The sequence below is a fragment of the Ostrea edulis genome, chromosome 4 (genome assembly GCF_947568905.1).
Source record: "Ostrea edulis chromosome 4, xbOstEdul1.1, whole genome shotgun sequence".
Lineage (NCBI taxonomy): Eukaryota > Metazoa > Mollusca > Bivalvia > Ostreida > Ostreidae > Ostrea > Ostrea edulis.
This window is the reverse complement of record NC_079167.1, coordinates 83,224,592-83,249,309: the sequence shown is the minus strand read 5'-3', so window position 1 is coordinate 83,249,309 and position 24,718 is coordinate 83,224,592. Positions and strand designations below refer to the sequence as shown.

The 24,718-nt window shown below is 34.4% G+C and overlaps 2 protein-coding genes across 2 annotated transcripts; one reads left to right on the top strand and one right to left on the bottom strand.

The window, feature by feature from the left end:
• Nucleotides 1-3,239: 3,239 nt before the first annotated feature.
• On the bottom strand, nucleotides 3,240-12,940 carry LOC125671523 (poly(U)-specific endoribonuclease-A-like). Its single transcript, XM_048907296.2, has 6 exons — nucleotides 12,817-12,940; nucleotides 10,381-10,481; nucleotides 9,927-10,028; nucleotides 8,717-8,951; nucleotides 6,203-6,347; nucleotides 3,240-5,828 (listed from the first exon to the last, which is right to left on the bottom strand). Exons 1-6 carry the CDS (start codon nucleotides 12,831-12,833, stop codon nucleotides 5,571-5,573), a joined length of 858 nt encoding a protein of 285 aa, XP_048763253.2. The 5' UTR covers nucleotides 12,834-12,940; the 3' UTR covers nucleotides 3,240-5,570.
• Nucleotides 12,941-13,038: 98 nt separating this feature from the next.
• Nucleotides 13,039-24,389, top strand: LOC125671517 (ethanolaminephosphotransferase 1-like). Its single transcript, XM_048907289.2, has 9 exons — nucleotides 13,039-13,131; nucleotides 14,491-14,559; nucleotides 15,027-15,219; nucleotides 15,876-16,138; nucleotides 17,421-17,532; nucleotides 19,454-19,502; nucleotides 19,931-20,111; nucleotides 20,426-20,608; nucleotides 20,738-24,389. Exons 1-9 carry the CDS (start codon nucleotides 13,075-13,077, stop codon nucleotides 20,795-20,797), a joined length of 1,167 nt encoding a protein of 388 aa, XP_048763246.2. The 5' UTR covers nucleotides 13,039-13,074; the 3' UTR covers nucleotides 20,798-24,389.
• The last annotated feature ends 329 nt before the right edge of the window (nucleotides 24,390-24,718 follow it).

Genomic DNA, 24,718 nt, shown 5'->3' with positions numbered 1-24,718 from the left:
CTGTAACTCATTATGAATGTATCATGTAGGGTTTTCACGGAAATTGTGACGCTACGGTTGTCATAGTAACCCCTCGTCGACTTTCTGTAATAAATGGCACAGGTGTTTCAGATGGTGTTTAAAAATGATACAAAAACAGTAAGTGATACAAATTTTCTATCAAATTCTAGTTAAAGCCTTAATTAATATATAATTTGTATCAAGATGTCCATTTATTTTCATAAGAAGTAGTAGCACGGTTCCTTATGAGCAATTTTTAGATGGCAGTGATTCACCAAAACAGACATATTTTCACCCCCTGAAAAATAAATGACCAATGAATTTTTTTTATTTTTACATATGTTTTAAGGGCTATTCCAGAAATAAATACATGGGGGTTGGGGGTCGGGAGGCACCTTTTGTACATACCAAGCACCCATAAAAAAAAATAAAAAATTACCCCATGACCCATCAAATTAATAAACTCATTTTACAATGACCCATCTAATAAAAAAAAAAAACTAACCAGACCCACCACAAAAATATTTTTAAAAATGAAAACGGTACAAATCTCGCGAGGTTTTCTGGACAAACATTCTAGTCAATGACGCGGTAATGTCTGTGCGACATTGTATCACAGTAGTTCTGAAGAAACGATGTCACATCAACAATCAAAGGCATCTATGGCGGGAATGTTGGAAAGACTGAGAGTCCAAACGATGCTATTATCATGAAATGGGTATGGATATGTTTTTCCACGAATCGTTCGTCTTCTAATGGAGCCCGGGCCGCGCCCGGAGGCCTCTATATCACCATCACACCGACTGATAAATATAACGCATCGGTACCCTCGTATAATTCAACTAAGGTTTGCCTATTTTTATTAGAAAACGGAATACCTATTGGTTTCAAAATATTCCCAAAATCGATGCACTGTAAACTGTAATAATCTACAGAATTGCAGAACAGAGTTCGCTGCCATCACGTCCAAAGGGACCCTATTAAACGCGCCTCTAATTTGAAGAGTGCCGTAATGGAAAGTTATGCGCTGCAAAGAGCGACAACTCGAATAGTTCTATGTTACTTTCGATTTCGAAAGCAGCATTTCGAAAGCACGTTTTCAATTTTCCCTCCGACGTTTTGTAACCAACACGACAAGAGCGACAATAAAAATATTCTGAAAACTCAACACCCACGTAGCACAAAATAAAACAATAGAAACTACCCACTAAGAGTTACGTCCCTTTGCGGGGTCAGCCAAAGGTCAATCGGTGAAAAACTAAGTTTTCCTTCTTTACCTTACCAAATGTAAGATGTTATTACTTTGAATTTTAGCCAATTACCAAGTTTTCATACAAGTTAATGGGTTGCCCCAATCTGGGGCATATTGTAGTTAACTGCAATTGATGGAAAAATAACAGATGTCAAAGCTACAGATTGGAAAATTACAAAGGCCAACGTAGGAAAACACGATTTTTATCCGGGAGATGGCGGACAAGGGACGTAACTTTCGCGAAGTGTTGATACGTGTATACGACCACCCACACAAAAAAATATCATTTGCCGCCCGACCCCCCCATTTGATCATTTCTGGAACAGCCCTAACATATGTTAGTAGGAATTTTTCCTAAAAGTATCAATATTGGTTTTCAGGTTTACTATGGCGCTATGAGCACTACAGTTACCCCCTCTTCTTCCTTACATAAATGCTGCAGGTGATAATAAGATAAATATGCATCTTATATGTATTTATATTAATTCATGTTAAAACTATAATTATGATTTGATGTTTACTATTGAATTAATTTCACATAGAATGATAGTACTGTGGCTTTGGAGATGTTTTTATTACTTTCTATTTGAAATTACTTGTATAATCATGCTCTGTAAGTGTATTAGTTAAAAACGCGGAAAATATAACACAGCCGATGTAAACTGTGCATTGTGACATTGTATTAAATGTGACGTGTTTTTTTTTTTCTCATTTCAAACCAAGTGATTATCAAAAACAACAAAACTTTCTTTATTTTATAAATTATAAGAAATAACTGAACTAATTGAGCAAAAACATATTAACAGCAAGTGCTGTTTCCGAAATTCACATTTTTTTGATTTCTCTTAAGATCCACGTTACACAGTGGACTCCTTTGATTCCCTCTTAGCTGACGATCTCAAAGTGGACGATGAGGATATTTGTAGCAAAATAAAGTGTTTTAAATCCATGTATAGTGTACTTAGGAAAGATATGATTAAAATAATCAGTATTGTTTGCTTAAAATGACGCGTTTACATAACCCGTGTTTCCTCGGCCTAACGGTTTCCCTTGGGTACACATCCAGCACTTTAGATTTATGTGCACTAACACCATATACATTTTATGAAATTTATAGCATTATATATTATAATTTTAATAGGCCTAGTGGTTTGTGAATTTAATTTACATTTTCTAAGAGTAAAAATTAACCGGGCAGCAGGGGTGGGTGGGGGGTTATATGAATCATGGAGACGTAAACTATTGTTTAAAAAGTAATTAAAACATAAGGGATTTTTCTTTTGTATTTTAATTTACTTGTATATTTCTAAACATATTTTCACATTATCCTGTGTCAGGTTATATCTGACAAGTCTTTGTTTCCATCGTCTGTCATTATTACTGATGCTTAGCACTTGACGTATTCCGGTGGTGGAAACGAAAATAGTCTCTTTTTAGATACTACATGAATAAACCACGTGATGCCTTGCAATCACTACCTTAAATAGTTGATCTTACTTAAAATTATTGATCATATCATTCATTTGAATTAGTGATATCATTAATTTTATTTAAGAGTGCAATAATTTAATGATTGTGCATAACTTGATGATGAGAGCAACAATTCAGTTATTGCACACATCAATTCAGCAGAATAGAATTATTGCCATCAACAATTCAATAAATGCTGGCAATAATTCAGTTTTGAAGACATCGTCAGTTATTTGAAGGAATCTTAAATTGAATTGATACACTGTCACATCAAAGAATTGATAATATTTTCAATTAAAGATATTTTCAATTATTTAAATTTATGTTAATTTTACTGCTCCATATTCAACTCTTTAGTGCGATTTTGTTCGAAAAATGCAAACAACGTAGTCTCATGAAATCTACAACATTGCTGAAATTAATTCACTCTGTTTTAATTCATCACAATAGTATATACTCTTATCAAAGTACTGAGTACACTAACAGGGAAACAGTGGAAATGAAAACTAACACAAACTCTGTAATTACTAATTTTATTGTATATTCATCCTATAAATACACCTTCCCAACATATTCAGCAGTTTTAATACCTCTGTACATGTATAAATAAAAAATTTCTATGTATATACAATGAAAATTAAGGTTTATAAAAAAAAAAACATTCATGAAAAATGGTATAAAATGTATTTTTAAAAAAAAAAAAAAAAAAAAAAATGAGGGTCAAAGTAAAGCAGTAAACATCGGAGGAGCACCGTCATACACACATTGCAGAAATGGACAGGATGTGATTTTAGAAGTCGAGATATTAACAGGGTCAAATTACACGAAAAATGTAACTTTTAATACGGGAAGTCAAGTTCTGGTAAACTGGCTGAGATAACGGGTGAGGTTAATGGAAATGAACTGCTTATATTTCCTGTAAGAATTTTCAGATAAATATTTAAAACATTAGAAAAATGTCTTAAATATACATGTACATCTAATTCATCAAACTATACAAATTCTAATTTGATTATTAGTAAGTGAGAGTTTACCATCCATACTGTCTTTAGTCATTTTATCTATCTAACAGTAAGACAGCAGATGAATTACTCTGATGTAATTTTAATGTTTACCACCACCTCCTCATACATGTAGCAAGTTTTTAAATAAATGTATGTAGTATTAAAATCACCACCCTTTGCCCTCTTTTATAAGAACCCGTATAATATGACCAGCATGTTTTCATATCTATTTTGAACCAAATCAAAATGCTGAAAAAACCCAATCCTTTCTGACACCTTATACATCACATGCCCATGCATAATTTCTCAGTTTACTGAATCACAAGACATTTTCACCCATTTTGTTTCATTTTTGTCCACTGAAAATCTATCTTAATGGGTAAATTTGAATAAATAATCTTTCTAAAAGAGCAAAACAATTAACAAGTGTGTGTGCGTGAAATTTTTTCAGTATTTGGCCATTTTTATTTATCCATGGTCATCTTTACCTTTCATAGCACCAATAGAATTTCAACACACATTTACTAAATATTTCATACCTTCACAAATAAAAGTAACACGGAAGCTTTGGTTAAAGTCAGTAAAGGACTTATTAATGCTGAACAGTGTAGCCTGATAAATCCTGAAATTGTACAATTGCACATTCCTTATAAATGTTATTCAATTGAAAACATATCCTGTATTTACTTTTACTGGTATACACTGAAATAAATATGTTACAATGACACTTTGCTCACATGGTTCAATTGAAAATTAGTAGGAACTAACACTAACACCCCCTCCCCACAGTTTTAAATTTCAATATAACAAACTCAACTCATATCTTCCATAATGTCGTATATAAGATAATTAAGAAAGGTGTTTAGTACAATTGGACGAATTGAGTATAAAAGTATTAAACAAAGATAACGACCGCACAACCATATACAATGATGTATACCAGTATGTAAAAAAGAGCACATAGATGAATCACAAATGGTTCAACTGTAAGATAAAGTCAACTAGAACAAAAACAAAAATTCTTGAATTACATGTAAGCCCCTACTTTTAAAAATGTTAATAAAATATTTAACAATTAATAATGATGAAAGTGTCATTTTCATCTCTGAGGTATTTCAGTATTGCTTTCAAATTAAGTATAGACACCAATACAGATATAATATATATATATATATACATGTATATATAATCAACATCATCATAATAATTTTTACAGAATTACTGACCATTGACAGTGTTGATATGTGGTTAGGGTTAATGATAACGGTAGCCCATAACGTACGCTAGTAAAAATCTGACTAGGTGGGAAATCTTTAATATATTGAGGAGGTAAGGTAAATTTCAGGCAGTTGTGATGTGAAATCCCTGAGCGCAGTAAAGCTGATGTCCTCTGACAATCGAATGCAACATCCGTGTTTACCACTCAGAAAGCACTCTATGGAAGCTGAAATCTATGACCCCGGAGCATTGTTTTAGTGTGGAATATTTAACCCCCAAATTTCTCCAATGTTGAATACTTAACCCTAGAGTTTTCCTAAAATATCAGAAGTTGCATTCTTTATTCTAAATTTCATTGAAAGAGCAACATCCCACCCATTCATTCTTTTCACCTTTGGAAGCTAAGTTTTCAACCACTGCTAACCCTACGGGCTACCATACCAGATAAAGTCAGCATAAAACCCTGAATGTTACACAAACTGAGTATTTTAAGAACACACAGTCATGTTCTGTGCTACTAAAATACATGTATCATAAGGCAAGATGTGAAAAGAATCTCAACAGTACAAGTTAATGAGCAGATCATTCTGAGTTCTTCGTTACGCGGGAGACAGACATGAAGTCATCTAGTTCATCCTGGCAGCAGCGATGTAGGCCGTTCCGATGCAGTGGTGTCCGAGAGGAAGACAGCTGATTTCCACCTCATACTCGCCAAGCTGAACATCCATGTTACGTCCGTGTTTACCGCTCAGGAAGCACACTGTGTATGCTGCAATCTCAAATTCTGGGCTGGTCCCCAAGAAGCATGAGCTCATTGGCTTCCCTTTTTCTCCCCGCCAGCTGAACTGAAGAGCTATTAATCGGAAATAGTCGTCATCCTTCACCTAAAATATCATGTATATAACTTCCATAAAAATGCTCATTACTATGGGTATTTTTTGATATTCTAATGAAATCTTTACTATTGTAAAACATGTTTACAATGAACATGCTTATGACGAATTCATGCTTATTGCAAAGTGATATTAATCCCCCATAAGAGGAAAATAACAAAACTCGTATTGGATATAACGAAGTTTGTTATCATGAACTGTTTTTTGCCGACCCTTGACGTTCGCTATAACCATATTTTACTGTACAGTACATATAATGAAAGTCTCTACAGATAGAGCACAGCCTTTGGTCAAAAAGTGGATATAAAATCTTTATTACAGTGAGTAATACGTGGTAAATTAAAAGGAAATATCCTGTGACTCACCGTTTCTCGTCGGAAATAGCCGTGATAGTCAATGTTTCCTGCTTTCTCCTGAAGGTAGAACTGAATCCAGTTATGAAGGCCGATAAAATCATCTTCACGACCCTCGCCCACGAAAACGTGCTCAAAGCTGCTGGAATCAAAGTCCCTGAAAATAATGCAAACAGTTAACACTGAACTAATGCTCTGAGAAAATGCCAAAACATAGAGGGAACATACAACATTTACTTTCTAATGCGATGTTGCCACAAAAAACGTTGAAAAAATGGAGTGTGAAATAGGACTTAAGCGTGACATCAAAATGTTGAAATAAAAATCATGTGGTCATCTGAAAGCCACCCTAAGGAATGAGTTAGACACCACAATGTCAATCCAGCTGTCATTGTAGGAGGCTCTGGCTGTCAAATGTCGCATCTATATAGATCTCAGTATTATCAAGCCATTTATTTCATTTGCAAACAATTGCATGTTTTCAGCACAAAAGATGTATAAAAATTAAAGAAAATTAACCATTAAATGAAGCAGTATTTAGGGCTATATGGACCATGGATATCAGCCTGGGTAGCTCAGTGGTTAGAGAACCTGACTAGTAATGCAGGGGTCCCGGGTTCGAATCCTGGTCCAGCCCAAAATTTTCTCCTTTTCAATATACATGTATTACATTAGGAGCTGGTGACCATGCCAGGAGCAGAAGAATCTGAGTTGTGTGTCTTCAAGGGTGAAGGCAATCTAAGGAGGGAGGAAACTGTAGCAGAACTTTAGGGCTATATGGACTGTGGATATTGGACTGTTCAGATGGCTCAGTGGTTAGAGCACCTGACTAGTAATGGACTGAAAATTTAACCTAGTATGGGTTCAATTTTCAGTCCAAAATTTTCTCTTTACACTGTCAAAACATACAAAGACAATGTGATTTATAAAATAATTATCTCACAGAAAACCAAGTAAATCAACAATGTGATTTATAAAAATATTATCTTACAGAAAACCAAGTAAATCAACAATGTGATTTATAAAACTATTATCTCACAGAAAACCAAGTAAATCAACAATGTGATTTATAAAATTATTATCTCACAGATAACCAAGTAAATCGACAATGTGATTTATAAAATTATTATCTCACAGAAAACCAAGTAAATCAACAATGTGATTTATAAAACTATCATCTCACAGATAACCAAGTAAATCGACAATGTGATTTATAAAATTATTATCTCACAGATAACCAAGTAAATCAACAATGTGATTTATAAAACTATTATCTCACAGATAACCAAGTAAATCAACAATGTGATTTATAAAACTATTATCTCACAGATAACCAAGTAAATCAACAATGTGATTTATAAAACTATTATCTCACAGAAAACCAAGTAAATCAACAATGTGATTTATAAAATTATTATCTCACAGATAACCAAGTAAATCGACAATGTGATTTATAAAATTATTATCTCACAGAAAACCAAGTAAATCAACAATGTGATTTATAAAACTATCATCTCACAGATAACCAAGTAAATCAACAATGTGATTTATAAAACTATCATCTCACAGATGACCAAACAGATAGAGGGGCAGTCAGTAAATGAACAATGTGATTTATAAAATAATTATCTCACAGAAAACCAAGTAAATGAACAATGCTGAGATTGATACGTTATAGATTGGAGGCTTGATACATGTACTCTATAGATTGGAGGCTTGATACATGTACTCTATAGATTGGAGGCTTGATACATGTACTCTATAGATTGGAGACTTGATACATGTACTCTATAGATTGGAGGCTTGATACATATACTCTATAGATTGGAGGCTTGATACATGTACTCTATAGATTGGAGGCTTGATACATGTACTCTATAGATTGGAGGCTTGATACATATACTTTATAGATTGGAGGCTTGATACATGTAATTTATAGATTGGAGGCTTGATACATATACTTTATAGATTGGAGGCTTGATACATGTACTCTATAGATTGGAGGCTTGATACATGTACTCTATAGATTGGAGGCTTGATACATGTACTTTATAGATTGGAGATTTGATACATGTACTCTATAGATTGGAGACTTGATACATGTACTCTATAGATTGGAGGCTTGATACATGTACTCTATAGATTGGAGATTTGATACATGTACTCTATAGATTGGAGGCTTGATACATGTACTCTATAGATTGGAGGCTTGATACATATACTCTATAGATTGGAGGCTTGATACATATACTCTATAGATTGGAGGCTTTATACATATACTCTATAGATTGGAGGCTTGATACATATACTCTATAGATTGGAGGCTTGATACATGTACTCTATAGATTGGAGGCTTGATACATATACTCTATAGATTGGAGGCTTGATACATGTACTCTATAGATTGGAGGCTTGATACATATACTCTATAGATTGGAGGCTTAATACATATACTTTATAGATTGGAGGCTTGATACATATACTCTGAGATTGATACGTTATAGATTGGAGGCCTCTGAAGCTCACCTGTCACCCTTTGTCCTGCGTATAAGATTGAACCAGGTTTTGTAGAGAAGCCGTTTAAACTCGATCTCATCCGTAGGTGCTTTGTTTTTCTCCACCAGGTAGCGGTGAGCTTCCTGCATTACATCCGTCTCCATAATGGCATCGATAAAATCCCGATTCTCCTTCCTCTCTTCATTTGTTACCACTTCTTGTTCCCCACACTCCAGCTCATAGTTGTCTAAGAGAGCTTTGAATGCTACAACAAAACTTCATTTGTTACCACTTCTTGTTTCCCACACTCCAGCTCATAGTTGTCTAAGAGAGCTTTGAATGCTACAACAAAACTAACACGATATAATAGTTGTACCCCGAAATGAAGATTCAACACTTCAAAATAAGCTTTTTTTTAAACCTTTCTAAACATGGATTCATATGTTATAACAAACACACACAATTAGGTGAATGAATCTTGTAATAAACCATTGTAACGTGTAGCGGTCACCCAGCCAAGTGCTGATCACGCTCACCGTTGCTTAACTTGCGTGATCAAGAGAGAGACTCTACCACATCACTAGAAAAGCTAGCTCTCTGGCGAGGCCGGATAAGTTCCCTCTTATACTGACCGCTACACTTCCCCCCACTTGGGGAAGCTTCGTCCCGAAGCTTAGCGTGAGTCCTCTCGGAGTGTTTGGCACCTGCTCAGTAACAGCATCCGCTTAGTAACGGCACCCGCCGTTCCCGGTGACAACCACTGTCGTCCCGGACGAATCCACGTCCGTACTCAGAGCTCCGAAAAGATTCTACCTGAAGCAGGCCTCCCGCCAAACACCAGAGTCACTACGATGCCACCAATTTGTAATGTGTAGCAGTCACCCAGCCAAGTGTTGATCATGCTCACTGTTGCTTAACTTGCGTGATCAAGAGAGAGACTCTACCACATCACTAGAAAAGCTAGCTCTCTGGCGAGGCAGTATAAGTTCCCTCTTATACTGTCCGCTACACCATTAATTAGTATACACAGAAACTTTGAAATTGGAAGATCTTGTAAATTCATATAATTGTTGCTTAAAGACAATATGAAAATATTTGTAAGATATTTATCATAATCATTTTCATAAATTCAATACAGCCACTAAATTGCTAAAAATTTGTAGTCAGCAAAAATATCCTGATTTATGGTACACTGTTTTCAACTATTTTTCACACGGTCATTTAATATATTTGTACATACTTTTGTAGGTTTTTCTTTCAAACACATTTTCTTCATCGACCCAGGCAAACAGTGTGTATCTCGCTCTGTCTCTCTGTAGCTCTTTGCCACTTGTCACATATCCTGGCAACAGAAATAAAGAAGGATTTTCAATGACTATCCGCTAAATTAGATAGTAACAGTATAATAAATAAGTTAACAGAAAATTTGAGGATTCAAATTTCAATTTTCTGTCAGACATTCATGTATACCAGCAAAATTTCATGGCATATAGACAATATGGAAAAACTTAGCTCAAGATGATGGCAGTTTCAATAAATTATCAAGATTTTATTTCTTAACTGAATGAGCTATCATAGTTTTATAGAGTAACAGCAACAAGCTGGTGATATGTTCTACTATAATGTAATTACAACAATATTTAATATCTTTAAAGTTTTCTCCCTTTCTTACAATCTATGGAACCATAACTAACCTTGAAGATCAATATCAAAATCATAGCCAGAAAAACATTTGTTTTTGTCCAGTTCCCAAAGTCTTCCCAGAATCTCTGTCAGTTCGGGATCAGGATGAAATCTGCAACAAATATACACCAATGTCTAATATCTCTGCTGAGGGTTAAACCTGGTACTCTGGTACAAAAGTTCATGTGATACAACTGATCTAACTAAATAATGTGATTATATAATGAACATCAACAATATTCAAACAAATTTCACATTTCCTAAATATTGTCAGGGACTGGTTCACATTTTTTGAAAGAAATCTTTTTCATTTTTGTTGTTCTTAAAAATTAAAAATATAACTCATTTGATGTTGACAACCAAAATTTGGACTGTCTGAATGCAAGAATAAGAGCAATATTTTAGCTTTGATTCTGTGTTATGTAAACAAAGACTTGAGTCTTTTTTATGTAAACAAGTCTTTTTTATGTAAACAAACTAGTAAAACATTAATTTTGTAATTTAAAAGCATGATCTTCATTTTGTACCCTCACAAATTTTAACTTTTAAATGACACATTTTACCTAATGTATTCTTGTGATGCATATATAATAAACTTGGGTCAATATCCATTTATTTTGAAAACTTCGTAAACAATAACACACCTTAATCTTTGTTTTCAAAACAAATAATAAACTCTCTATAGTGAGCTTCTGTCATGACGAATAACCTTAATTTTTTTTGTGAAACCTTCTTAACATATTAGACTATAGATTTTGACCATTTAAAGTGAATTTTTAAAAAATGGGGGGGGGGGGGGGGGGGGGGGGGGGGAATAAGACTGCTCGTTGCTGTTGATGCAATGGTTTAAGATTCCACAACAGCTCTTTAAATTTGGTAGAAAATATAAAGAAATGAGATAAAAATTGACCTTAGTAGTAACATACACAGGGGGATCACTACCTACTCAACAGTGTTTGGTTGCTGTAGCATGTACAGGTTCTAAGAGGGATCTGTGTCACAGTGATAGATATGAGGAAACCAAGTATTTTTTTTTAATTGAAGTGATTAAAAAAATACATAGGAATTAAGAGTTTCTGAATGATTTTTAAGCAACTCTTTAAGTATGCCTAATATATCATGAATTTGAAACTCAGCAGTTTTTAATCACTTAATTTTTTTATCAATCAGCAAAATCAAATGCAATCTATAATTTGTAGGTCAGTACGTTCACCTTCCGTCACATCATGCCCCAGCTCTTGACTTAATCTCCCTCTCTGATCAGGACTGACATCATATTCGTATGATAATGTTCAAAGTTATCTCCCTTCCTTCCTATGTTTACCTGGCTCATGTCCAAGACATTAAACATTTTACAATTATTCCTTCCAGAATTTGAACATTTTCTGGAAGATAAGACTGATCCACAGTTATAGCTATGACCAGGAAATACTTTATCTTCGGTTTTATAGAAAATAATGGGGATAAAACAGTTGTTTTATGGCTTAAGTACTATGTGTATAAAGCAAAATGTACTGGGAAGCCCTTGAGTATGTAAATGAAAAGTTTTCATGAAACACAAAAATTTAATTCATATCAATCAAATGAAATCAATGGTAAAACATGTGAAAAGGAAAAAGTTTGATATACAATTGGAAAAGGTGGAATAAGTTGTCTTCTAAAAACTCTCTAAAATCCCATACATTGTCAACTACTGTGTTTTTGCTATGTCAATTGTATACATGATATGAGAACAAAAATTAAAATATATATAAAGGAAAAAAAAGAATAGTCTGATGTAGGACAAGTACAGCCTTCACGTATTATTGTAGGACAAGTACAGCCTTCACGTATTATCAACATGTATGTTACACGTTTATCGAGACAGATTCACAACAAATGATATTTTTGAAATTTGTAAACAGTGGTGGATCCAGCATCAGCATGCAGCACCCCACCCCCTCACACTCATAAATCATGAATTACAATTCATGTCCAAATCATATAGTACTATTTTTGTTAGAACTCGGTATAACATGTAGATTTGTCTCAATGGGTTTCACTAGGGTTTCACCCTGGACCAAATTGGACTTCAAGACAGCTCCCAGGCCTCTAGCCTTTTACTGTGCCCCCTCCCCCATTCAGAAATTTTTGGATCCGTCACTGGTAAATACATAGTCGGTTTATATTATTAAATGAGCTTAATTTAATTAAAATTGAAATACACTGCACATAGATACATACGAATATCGACTCTAAATAGAATTTACCTACTTATGATATCAGCCTGGTTATGATATTTTGACTGACATATTGACTCATGGCCAGAACTGAATGTAGTTCTTCATGTTTAATTCTCTCTCTCTCTCTCGTTACATATGCCATGCGGCCACGCCCACCTACTGACCTAAACTAACTGTACATTGCCCTGATACACAATCAATTCTGTCGTAAGTAATATACATTACCCTCTTTGTTTTGCCATTGTAACCTGGACTTCAGATTTTTGACAAAGTACACTTTATACAAGATAAAAGTTCAGCAACGTGAAGGTACACTGTAGATATGTCCGCAGGCAGTTTTCTTATAAACTCCGAAAGCTTCCGAAGGAACAATGCAGACGATGTTGAGATTTAGGTACGACACTTTTGATTGGTGAAAATATACCAATTGGCCAATGAGGATCTTTCTTCTTTCATTTTGAGAATGGACTTGAACCGAGCAGCATGACAACATACAAATACCTCTCTCCAGAAGTTTTATCTGGATTTGACAAATACAAGGTAGATATAAAGTTTGAGAATATTATTAACGTTTTATGAAAACACCGAAATCTGTAAGTAATGAGCCGCAATGCACCTCACTTCCCCGTATTGAATCGGACATAACATTATTTATGCAGTGTGTGTGATGTCTCTTATTGAAACAAGCATCGACTGGTTATGGATAACGTTACAATCTAACAGGGCAGTAGGATAACGATCTTGGGAGGAAATTTCAATTTTTGAAGAAAAAAATGAATCAGTGGGGGCGCTACATACAGCATTCATCCTAATGAGTTCTAAGTTCTTAGCAGGATATGTCGAAATAGCCTTCTGAGAGCTTGTTTTATATCTTTATTTGATATAGTATAATGTTTCAGTTAGGGATATTTATCTAGAAAGTCTTTTAATAGAACAGTTGATGTCGATATTATTAAAGACTATTACATACACTTGATTTTTTTATGTGCGACACACAGCACGGTATCAGGTCTAGGACTCTAAGAGAATGGACGTCTGTAGGTCAGGTATTAGAAATGAAATATACAGGCATAAACATTTTGAAAGCTCTCTTTTAACCATTTATGTCATTTGCTAACATTATCGAAGGCATTGATAGGAAATAAAGGAGGGCAGGATTGATGATGTAACAGGAAGGAAGAAACTGCAATGGACCAGATCAGGGTCCCCTGAATCTCTAGCCAGGTGCTCAACCAACTGAGCTATCTGACCACCAGCAATCAAACCCGTCTGACCATCACAGAAAGTCATGACTATATATAAGAACAACAGTAATATCATTTAAACAATGAAGTGTGATTTTATTGTCATTACTGGGGATATGATATGGTCACCAGCATTGCAGGGAAATTAAATGATGTGCATAAACGAGTCATGCAGCTTCTTACAATACAGGTGACTGTTATCTCCCTCAATAATGATAACAAAAACACTTCTCTTTGTTTATATTTACATTCACACCCACTAAATTGACCGAGTAACACATTTTAAGGTTATACAACTATGTTACTTAAAGTGAGAACACTAGATGGGAGAGTAAAGACAGGTGCCCTTTGATTAAGAGAAATTTTTTTATTGTTGGAAAAGTCTTAAATTTGTTTCTTTTTTTAACAGTTTGTTTATATTCATTGCTTAAGAATGACAGTAAGATTATTGAAAATTGATACAGAAATAATTGTTTTTAGTGATTTGGCAGTCAATGTGTGACCTACTTAGATTAGACTTTGACATTATGCTAAGTACTTCCAACTGCTTTATGCATTCTTGACATATGAATTTGAAAATCGACAACAGAGTTGATAAGGAGAGAATATATTGAATGTAAAATATGAACTCAATGGACTTGTAAATTAATTTCAGTACAGTGCAGTTGATACTAGTCCTGTAAGCAAGTACATAACACACCCTTTCTGGAACTGGGTAGTTGAGGTAAGTATGCTGTGTTACTTATTTCATTTACTTATATTTATGTTACAAATTGCATTTTCCTCTATGAACTAACTAATTTCAGCATGCGACACAATCCGTCATATTGACTATGAACGGATTATGAACTAGTTTAAAGCATGTGACTGAGAGAGCTTAATGATTTGAAAAAATACAAAAATTTCGCAAAGTCACACCTTGGATTAAGATTAAGATTGTGAACTTACGTGGATTCACGTAATTTGTCTCAAATCCAAATCCGTTCATATTGACCATGAACAGCTCAAAAGTGCTGTTCAATTCTTAAGTATTTACATTGAATAAAATGGAGATATGTAACATGAAAAGACAGGAAAACTATCTAAGTTCTCCAAATACTAGTGTATTTTGTGATGTAGTCACTAGTATGTTCCATTGATTTTATTTCTAATGATGTACACGGAGTAATGTGCTGTTTTGATTTCTTGCAGTTTGTGCCAAAATGGATTGCACCAAATGTATTAACACTGACAGGGTTTATCCAGCTGTTGGTGAACTTTGCCCTCCTGACCTACTACGATCCACATTTCTTTTCTGTCAGTGGAGACCATCCAGAAATTGCACCTATTCCAAACTGGGTGTGGCTCGTCTGTGCTTTCAATAACTTCATGTCACACACATTAGGTAACATAGCAGGTTTATATTACCAGTAGAGAGTAGATGTGTGTCTTGATTGGATTTGTGTTCTAGGGCTGAAACGATACACCCTCTTCACGATACGATACGTATTTCAATATTTATGTTTATACAATATACTTCTGCAATATTTTCAACACAATACATTTTACAGAAGAAACCATTGATAACTTTGAAGAAAAATTTAATTACAAACATCAATATTCAGAATTTCAAAAGTAAACTGTTTCTGAACTGCTGGCTCTGTAGTTTAAACTGATTAAGGTCATTATTGTTTTTGTCAGACTGAAGGCTAACAATAGTCTGACCATTTTGTCCCTCGTGCATATTAAAAATGATACCCGGTAAGTACAGGTCAAGCCCTATATTTTACCAAACCCAATTTTAAAAAACTATCAAACTGAAGATGGAGGCAATGAATTGAACATTGAATCGAGCGTTTATATTGAATTGTATCAATAATTTGGTGAATCGTTTCAGCCCTAGTTCTTTCCTTATGTGAATTTAAACGATGCAAGTTTTTTGTAGATTTGATATTTATCTTTGGCATATCGATATATAATTATAAATCACAAAAATATTCTCATCATAGTTTTGTTGAATTTTCTGGCCTTTTCAAACTTGCACCCTCTTTCTTTTTACAGATGGCATTGATGGGAAGCAGGCCAGGAGAACAGGCTCCAGCTCGCCCCTGGGGGAGTTGTTTGACCACGGACTGGACAGCTGGGCCACATTGTTCCTCCCAGTGGCCCTGTACTCTATTTTTGGCCGTGGGGAGTATGGTGTGGGAGTGTTCAGGGTTTACATCATTGTTACTGGAGTCATGCTGTGCTTCATCCTATCTCACTGGGAGAAATACAACACCAAAATCTTATTTCTACCCTGGGGTTATGATCTCAGTCAACTGGTAATGTTTTTAATCACAAAGCATTAACAGCAATTGCTACAAACTTTTTGAAAATAAAATTATGAAATGAAAAGGCTATGATCCTAGTCAAATGGTAACAGCAATTGCTACAAACACTTTTTTTTCAAAATTGATGAAAATTAAAGTAATGTTTTGGAAGTAAGATGAATAGTTTACTAAATGGAATATATTTTATTCCCATGATTCTCAATTAAGTCCAAAACAATGGAGAAAATTTATAAAGAGTTACAGGGTTTAAAATTAATTTTTTCAAGCACTAGTCCATACAGATTAGTGACTATTGCTGTTCACTAGTCTGCAAAGCATTTCTTTAGTCTGTCCAGTATATCATATATAGATCCCATGAATTCATTTTATTTGTAACTCCTTTTATAAACGTCCACATGTTTTAAAGGTCAGCATGTCATTGTCATGCAAACACTTAACTACGCAGGTAATCGACCATAAGTTCAAACATCTAAGAGACTTACACAAATTTGCTAAAAACTTAAGCAATTCAAGATTGATATCAGGATTTTCATTTGTCTATACGGACTAGTGCCATAGAGAGTTTACTAGTCCGACGTAATTTTTTACCAGTCTCGGACTTACAGACATGAGGAAACCCTGCAGTTATATAGGGAGGGGTATTATGTTTCAACTTTCGAACATCGTATAAAAAATTTTAAGTCCATTATTTTTTATTGAACTTGTTACAACCAAACCAAACCAAAAAATAATATATCAACCCATGCATTCATTTTTTTGTATGAAGTGTCCTTTAATTCATGAAAATCATATTACCGGTAACTAAATTTAATTCCCAGCCAAGGAGGATAAATTTCTTTATAAAGAATCATGTTATGTGATTTGTAGAATGGGTTTAACAAAAGTCAGATCTATATCTCCAGTAAAATTTTATTTTGTAAGGTCCATTGATATTGTCTAGTACCGGTACTCACCCCTTTCCTTATATAAAACCTCCAAGTGTAGTTGTGCAATACAATTGTTCTTGGATAAAATCAGTTTGTAGAATTTTCTGCATTATATTAATGATGGACTAAGGCATTGTGATTTTGTGAATGCAATTTTTGCTACAGTTTAATTTCAGCTTGGATCAGATTGAAACTTCTGAGAAATGTTTTGTGTAAAATTGAATTTTCATGAGACACCTTGGCTTTTTTGGATAAATGAGATTTTTTAGGATTTCCTGTAAAAATAAATTGAACATTTTGATATACTGAAGTGTTTGTGTGTTTTAATCCTATTATTATATTAACAGGCCATGACAGCTGTGTACCTATTGACCTTTGTTGGGGGTCATGAAATGTGGAAATTTAAATTCCCGGTGATAGACCTTTACTTCTCGGAGGTCATAGAAATCTGTATGTATGGTAAGTTGTATGTATAGGACTCAGATTAAAATGGACATGATCGGTATAAAGTCTGCTTAAGGACATGATCGGTATAAAGTCTGCTTAAGGACATGATCGGAATAAAGTCTGCTTAAGAACATGATCGGTATAAAGTCTGCTTAAGGACATGATCGGTATAAAGTCTGCTTAAGGACAAGATCGGTATAAAGTCTGCTTAAGGGACCCTCAGATTTTGCTGTTAGTTTTTAGCTCAAGTGAGCTTTTCTGATAGCCTGTTGTCCATCATCTGTCCGTGTGTCTATTTGTCCGTCTGTAAACTTTTTACATTTTCAACTTCTTCTCCAGAACCACAGGGCCAATTATAATCAAACTTAGCCAAAAGCATTCTTGGGTGAAGGGCTTTCAAGTTTGTTCAAATGAAGGACCATGTCTCCTTCAAAGGGGAGATAATCACAAAAATGCAAAAATTTGGTGGGGTCATTTAAAAATCTTCTCAACAAAAACTACTTGGCCAGGAAAGTGGAAATTTACATGAAAGCTTTCTGACTTAGTGCAGATTCAAGTTTGTTAAAATCATGATCCCCGGGTGTAAGATGAGGCAACAAGAGGGGATCAAAGTTTACATACAAATACATAGGGAAAATCATTAAAAATCTTCTGAAAAATCACTGGGCCAGAAAACTTTACATTCACATGAAAGCTTCCTGACATAGTCCAGATTCAATTTTTTTGAAAAAATCATGGCCCTCGGGAGTAAGTTAGGGTCACAATAGGGATCAAAGTATTTTTCATGCGAATATATGGGAAAAATCTTTAAATATGAGCCAAGGTGACTCAGGTGAGCGATGTGACCCATAGGCCTCTTGTTTGAAATGTTATGGAAAGACATAATGTCCAAATGCACCATCTTGCTGCAATGTTTGTTTCTAAATCTTAAGATTTGAATTCAGTATTACCTCCTTTTATTAGTTTACCTGACTGGAGGTCAATGTGAGCTGTTACCATTATTTAGTGCCCATCATCTGTCTGTGATCATCTGTCTGTGGTCATCTGTCTGTTGTCATCTGTCTGTGGTCATCTGTCTCAGACTTTCTGTTGTCATCAGCGTCGACTGTATATTCTATGGAATCATTTAAATTCAGAGGGGCCAGCTTTAATTGAATGCCAAGATATTACCGGTTTGTGGGGAATGACATTCTGTGGATTTGATTTCTGGACCTTGGCACATATTATGAATTGTATATAATTCATTTTGGTTAGAAATTTGTGGGGCATGGGTAATTTAGAACTGTGCGGATGTGTATGATAATTACATTTGTGGGATATGGGTAATTTAGAACTATTGAGGATGTGTATAGTACATACATGTATATTCAAGTGTACTGACATGTTACGAAATCATCAAGGGGATAGATTTATTGGGCTATTATTCAAATTAGAGACTGTCCATTAAAATTCAGACAGAGGTTTTACAATGCATGTGAGAGTGGCTGTAAAGCACAGGTGGCATTTGGTGTAAAACTTCACACTCATTTTCCCACCCCACTCCCTGTATTTGTTTCATTAACATGTATTGCAAGTGCAAGAACTGTAATGACTTCTAAACTTTTTAGCATCAACCAGAGTTATCCTCTCATTATAATGCATTATGTAGAAAGTTTTATACACCACCCAGTACAGTATAAAAAATTACAAACCTAGCAGTATATTATTTAACAGTACTTGTATTAGCTGCAGATCTGTTGTGTGTGTGTGTGTGGGGGGGGGGGGGTGATATCTCCAATTTTTCCCCAGAGAGCCCTAGTTCTGCAGCTATAAATGTGTATATGTTATCCGAGACCAATGAATAATGATTAATTTGATGAGAACAAAATTTCCATGTCCCAGCCACTGCCTGATGTTTCCATGGAAACCCTTTAATCTTGGTTTCTTTTTACAGTGGGGTTCTTCGTCTTGACATTTCCTGCTACGTTTTGGAATATATACAAGTAAGTAAGATTATTAGAATCAGCGTGTGTACATTAGGTGTATATATGACTGACAAATACACCGTATTGGGTAAGTTTGGCATCAGGAATGTTTTATAGCAAATTTGTCTAAAAATGAGATAGTATGAAATAACACTTCATTTTTTGGTGCATTTTCTTTTATTAAATGTATCACTTATTTGGATATACATATAGAAATACGTGTATTAGCATTTCCATTTTTGGCGAATTTTCCTCATCTACAAAAAAACCCAACATTTCCTATGCACCAAAATTACCCAATACACTGTATGCAAGGAAGTTGTAAATGTTTGTGAGACAGTATTTTTTTTATATTTAGTGAAGCATTAGTACAAATCACACTCTATGTACTTTTAATGTAATAAATTAATGTTGGTGAAATTAATGAAGTAAACTATTAACTGTAGGTCGTACCGGGACAAGTCGGGTAAGCTGTACGGTCCGTGGGAGATGATACGCCCTCTTATTTCCACATTTATATTGTTCTTTCTGTTGTTCTTCTGGGCGCGAGTGTCCAGCTGTCAAGTAATGGAACAGCAGCCTCGTCTCTTCTACTGGACAACCGGCACAGCTTTCTCCAACATTGCAGTAAGTGCTTAGTTAAAAACCACAGGTTAGAATCCATGGAAATTTGTAACTGTATAGTACAGTGCGTTTTGTCATCAGTCAACAAAAGTGAAGTTAATAACTTATTGTGCATCAGATAAAAACCTGGACACACACATCTAATTTACTAGCCCAATTGTTGAGGAATTTTTATATCATTCAAAAGAGGTATTAAGGGCACATGCTCTTTTACAAAGCACTAGCCCAAATCTATACTCTACAGTCCCAAGACCATCAATTATTTTGAGACCTGAAATTGGAGCCAGGTACTTCATGATTGATTTTTGTCCTTTCAGTGTCGTCTGATCATCAGTCAAATGAGCGACACTCGCTGTGAACTCATCAACTGGCTCCTCCTACCCCTGGTTACCATAGTAACTGCATCCTCACTCCTGTCACTAGGACAACTGGAGGTGTACCTACTATGGGCTTACTGCTGCTTAGTTACTGCTGCTCATCTGCACTTTGGAGTTCATATTGTGAGTAAAACATTGCCCCTAGAGTAAATAAAACTATGTCACTAGAAAAAGGTAAACCCTTCTCCCAAGAGTAAGTGAAATCTTGTTACTGTAGGTAGTAAAACTTTCCTACTTACTCTTTTCTTTCAGGTTCAAGAAATGTGTGATCACTTTAATATATCAGCATTCACAATTAAAGAGAAGAAGTAGAAGTACAGGTAACCTTGGAAACAGGCAGCTCAAGGTCATGGCATTACACCAAAATCAATAAATAGTCCACTTCTGTTTGCATAGAACAGACAATCTAGTCCATTAAACCCAAATACCCAACTGTCACCGACGATTACAGCGCAAGGATAGAACCATCATTTAAACATTGTTTGTTTTGTAACGTTTGTTTGGCTGACAAAAAGAAATGGTGTACTGACAGATTGATGTGCAGAAGGAAAATTCTGCCTACTGTTTTGTGTTTCTAACACAGCAGATGTCAATAAACATGAAACACTTGTATTTAGATTAGGTTTAGATGTGAATTTTAGAAAGTGTCCTTGTAATATTCCGTTAGTTAGATCCGTGCTTGTCAGTCAGCCATGGATGCCATTTTCAACATAATTGGTCGGATTGACATCCAAGTTATTGTTTAGTGTGGCATTGTGACAATGAACCATAAGATATTTTAAAGGCTTTTCTTAACAAAATCATGTACTGTAGATAATTTCTGGAGTCTATTCTTGTTAATTTACATTGTTTCATTGTGCCATTGTAACTTCCGTGCTGTGGAGAGAGGAAGTGTCGGAATCTACCATTATATCTCAGAGAGAATTGATTACATACCTTACCTTGGTGTAGATATTTTCTATGTATTGATTGTTGTTGACTGTGTCAGATTGCTATCTTTGTTTGATACTTTGTGAGGTCACATTTAATTTTGTAATACAATGCTTATACATTGTGCTGAGATGTGCAGTTCTAAGCTTTACAATTTTTTTTTCACAAATTCCTGCAAAGGAGAAATTTTAATGGTACATGTACAAATGTGCCGATTACTTTTCCCGCAGAAGTGAGTTTGCAGAAATGTACAGTACGCAAATTTCTGTACATTTGTAGTTTGTATGAAAAATAAGTTATGTATATTCGAGATTTCAAATTTTTGCAGATTTGGTGCATCATGTTGATATGGATGATTACATTATAAGACCTTGTTTTAATTAATTAATGTTTTTGGAATTAATGGAATGGCAAAGACTAGTAAACTGTTGAATATGACTGCACGGTTTTGGATAATGCAACTCTATGTTATCATTTCCTCAGCATAGTTTGAAACAAAACTCTGTGTAGGTCAGTGTAAAAGTACTAAATAATACATGAGGGTCAGTATCATGTCTAAATAAAATGTTCTATAATATGCCTGATGTGAAGGTGTGGTGTTTGGTTAAGCTTTGGTGTTGTTGGGTTTTTTTTGTCCGTGAATGATTGATTTTCTACAAACATCATCTCTTTTTAAAATGCAAAGTTTTAAGTTGTTTTTAAAATGGTGATTTACTCCATGGTATGACGAGTTAACCTTGCTGTGATATGTTTGATTTTCACCCCCACCTTCCATAGTAAACATTCCTCGAACTGACCTCCAGTTTCCCCTGGGACCCTCACTTTCCCCCCCGAGACCTTCAGCTTTATGTTAATGTTGCCACCATCTGTGATGTCTCAGGATTTGAAGGACCAAACTTGCTTAAAGCAGACCATTCAAACACTTTTTTAAAGGTGCAAGATATGTGATTTCATTCAAACATAATTTGTTTAGTAACTGAAAATAAAAGAATTAGTGCACAATTAACCTCATATTCCAGATTTATAACATTAAGGTAGGGCTTTGTTAATTCCTCTTGAAAAAAATCAAGATGTATTTATACAAATTTTCTTAAAAACTTAAATTAATTAAACTTTCAAAATGTTTTAAATGGACAAGGTACACACAGTGCTTCATAATTTAAGATCAATGAGTATGAAGTAATTTTAACACAATGTATATCATTACTGTACCACCATTTCATTAACTTTGGCAAATCTGTATTTTGTAAAAAGCACAGCCAGCAATCCAATGTTAAGGTACATGTAGAACTGGTATTTATGTTTCATAGACATCATTTATTATTTTGGATTGTGGCTGTGCTCAAAATTTATGTAATATTTGTCAAAATACAGCTTTTTTTTCCATAAAAATCAAGAATTTTACAAATGAGCTCTCTTGAAAAAAAAGGCTTTATAGTTAATAAATGTATGAAGACTTTATTTGATATTTCTGCTTAAGATTGGGAACAATTTGTTTGAATTGGTAATAAACAAGGATATTTATGCAGAAAGTGACCCCAGTTCTATAAGCAATGCAGGACAGTCAGGGAATGAAGTGGACACATTCTTTAACCAACAAAATAATAGTCACATGTCAAAAGAATTTTATGTTTCATTTCAGCAGGTATTGATTGCTAGATGAAAGTAAATGTTCAGTTTGAATGTTTGACTTGTGCAAAAAGGAAGTGATACTTTGTACTTAGTTTGTCTGTAAATGATTGTGTATCTAGAAATGTAGTAAATTGCTGTATGTATCAAGAGTTTTTTAAATGCAGTCTCGGTGTTGCTATATCTCTGTATGTATCTGTTTTGTATGTAGTCTCTGTGTTGCTACATTTTTGTATGTATCTGTGTTTGTATGCAGTATCTGTGTTGCTACATCTCTATATGTATCTGTGTTTTGTGTGCAGTATCTGTGTTGCTACATCTCTGTATGTATCTGTTTTGTATGCAGTATCTGTGTTGCTACATTTTTGTATGTATCTGTTTTGTGTGCATTAGCTGTGTTGCTACATCTCTGTATGTATCTGTGTTTTGTGTGGATTAGCTGTGTTGCTACATCTCTGTATGTATCTGTGTTTTGTGTGGATTAGCTGTGTTGCTACATCTCTGTATGTACAGTATCTGTGTTTTGTGTGCAGTCTCTGTGGCTTTTCTATTTATGCTGAAGTATTATTAAGTTTAATTGACAGAGTGTATGTATCTGTCATTTTATTAAGTAAGAAATTATTTATTGACAATCTGTACATAAAAGTTTAATACTGAAAAATATATTGATTGGAATGCATTATTGAATATGTTTTAATGTATTTGCAAATAAATTATATAGTAAATTTATTTACAGATATGGGCAAGCAAGATTATCTAAGATATGACTTTGTCCAGATGTTTTCTAAGAGATTAATGCATGGGCTTTCCTAAAAATGTGTACACTCTCTATTGACCATATGATGATGTGCACATAATAATGATTAGACAACATTTCTTCAAGAAAAACCCAGCGGGGTGTGTTTGTCTAATTCTAGTTTCTGTAGTACAACCACGCCCTTTGGTTGCTACATTATAATGATACCCCTCCTTAATTTCTTAGGCAGACCCTTCCTTCTCAAAAAGTTGTAAGGTGGTGCATACTCTCTGCAAAATGTCTACAAAATTCATGGCAGAAAGACTTCTAGTTATGAGTTTACCTGGACCCAAAATCATTAATGTAAATGGCAGTACAGTAAAACATGGTTATTGCAAACCTTAGGGGCCAGCGAAAAACTTCATTATAACAAACTCAATACATCCAATACAATTTTTGTTATTTTCCTCACATAAGGAAATGAGTATCATTTTACAATCAGCATGAATTCATCATAAGCATGTTCATTATAAGCATGATTTACTGTATTTTATATTTGAGAGTTAATTGGACTAAGCGAAGGCAGTATTAAACACTCAATTCCTTTGATCTTGAATTTTATTAATTCATGGAGCATTTTTAAGGAGAAATGCAGATTTGAATAACACAATTAATACTGATATAACTCTTCGTGTATAACATTTAAGTAACATAATAACATTTTTTAAACTTCTTGATAACTGCTACTCTGCCGATACCTTTAAAAATTTGAAATGATCGAAGCATCTTTGGGACAAGGGGACATAAATTGCCAAGAAGCCGGTACAGTATCTAGTCATCTGTCTCTGAAAATGGATGATTTCAGTAGGAGTTCCAAAATCTAACATTCAAATAAGAAATATATAACAAACCCAAAATACGTTTAATTTGATCCAAAA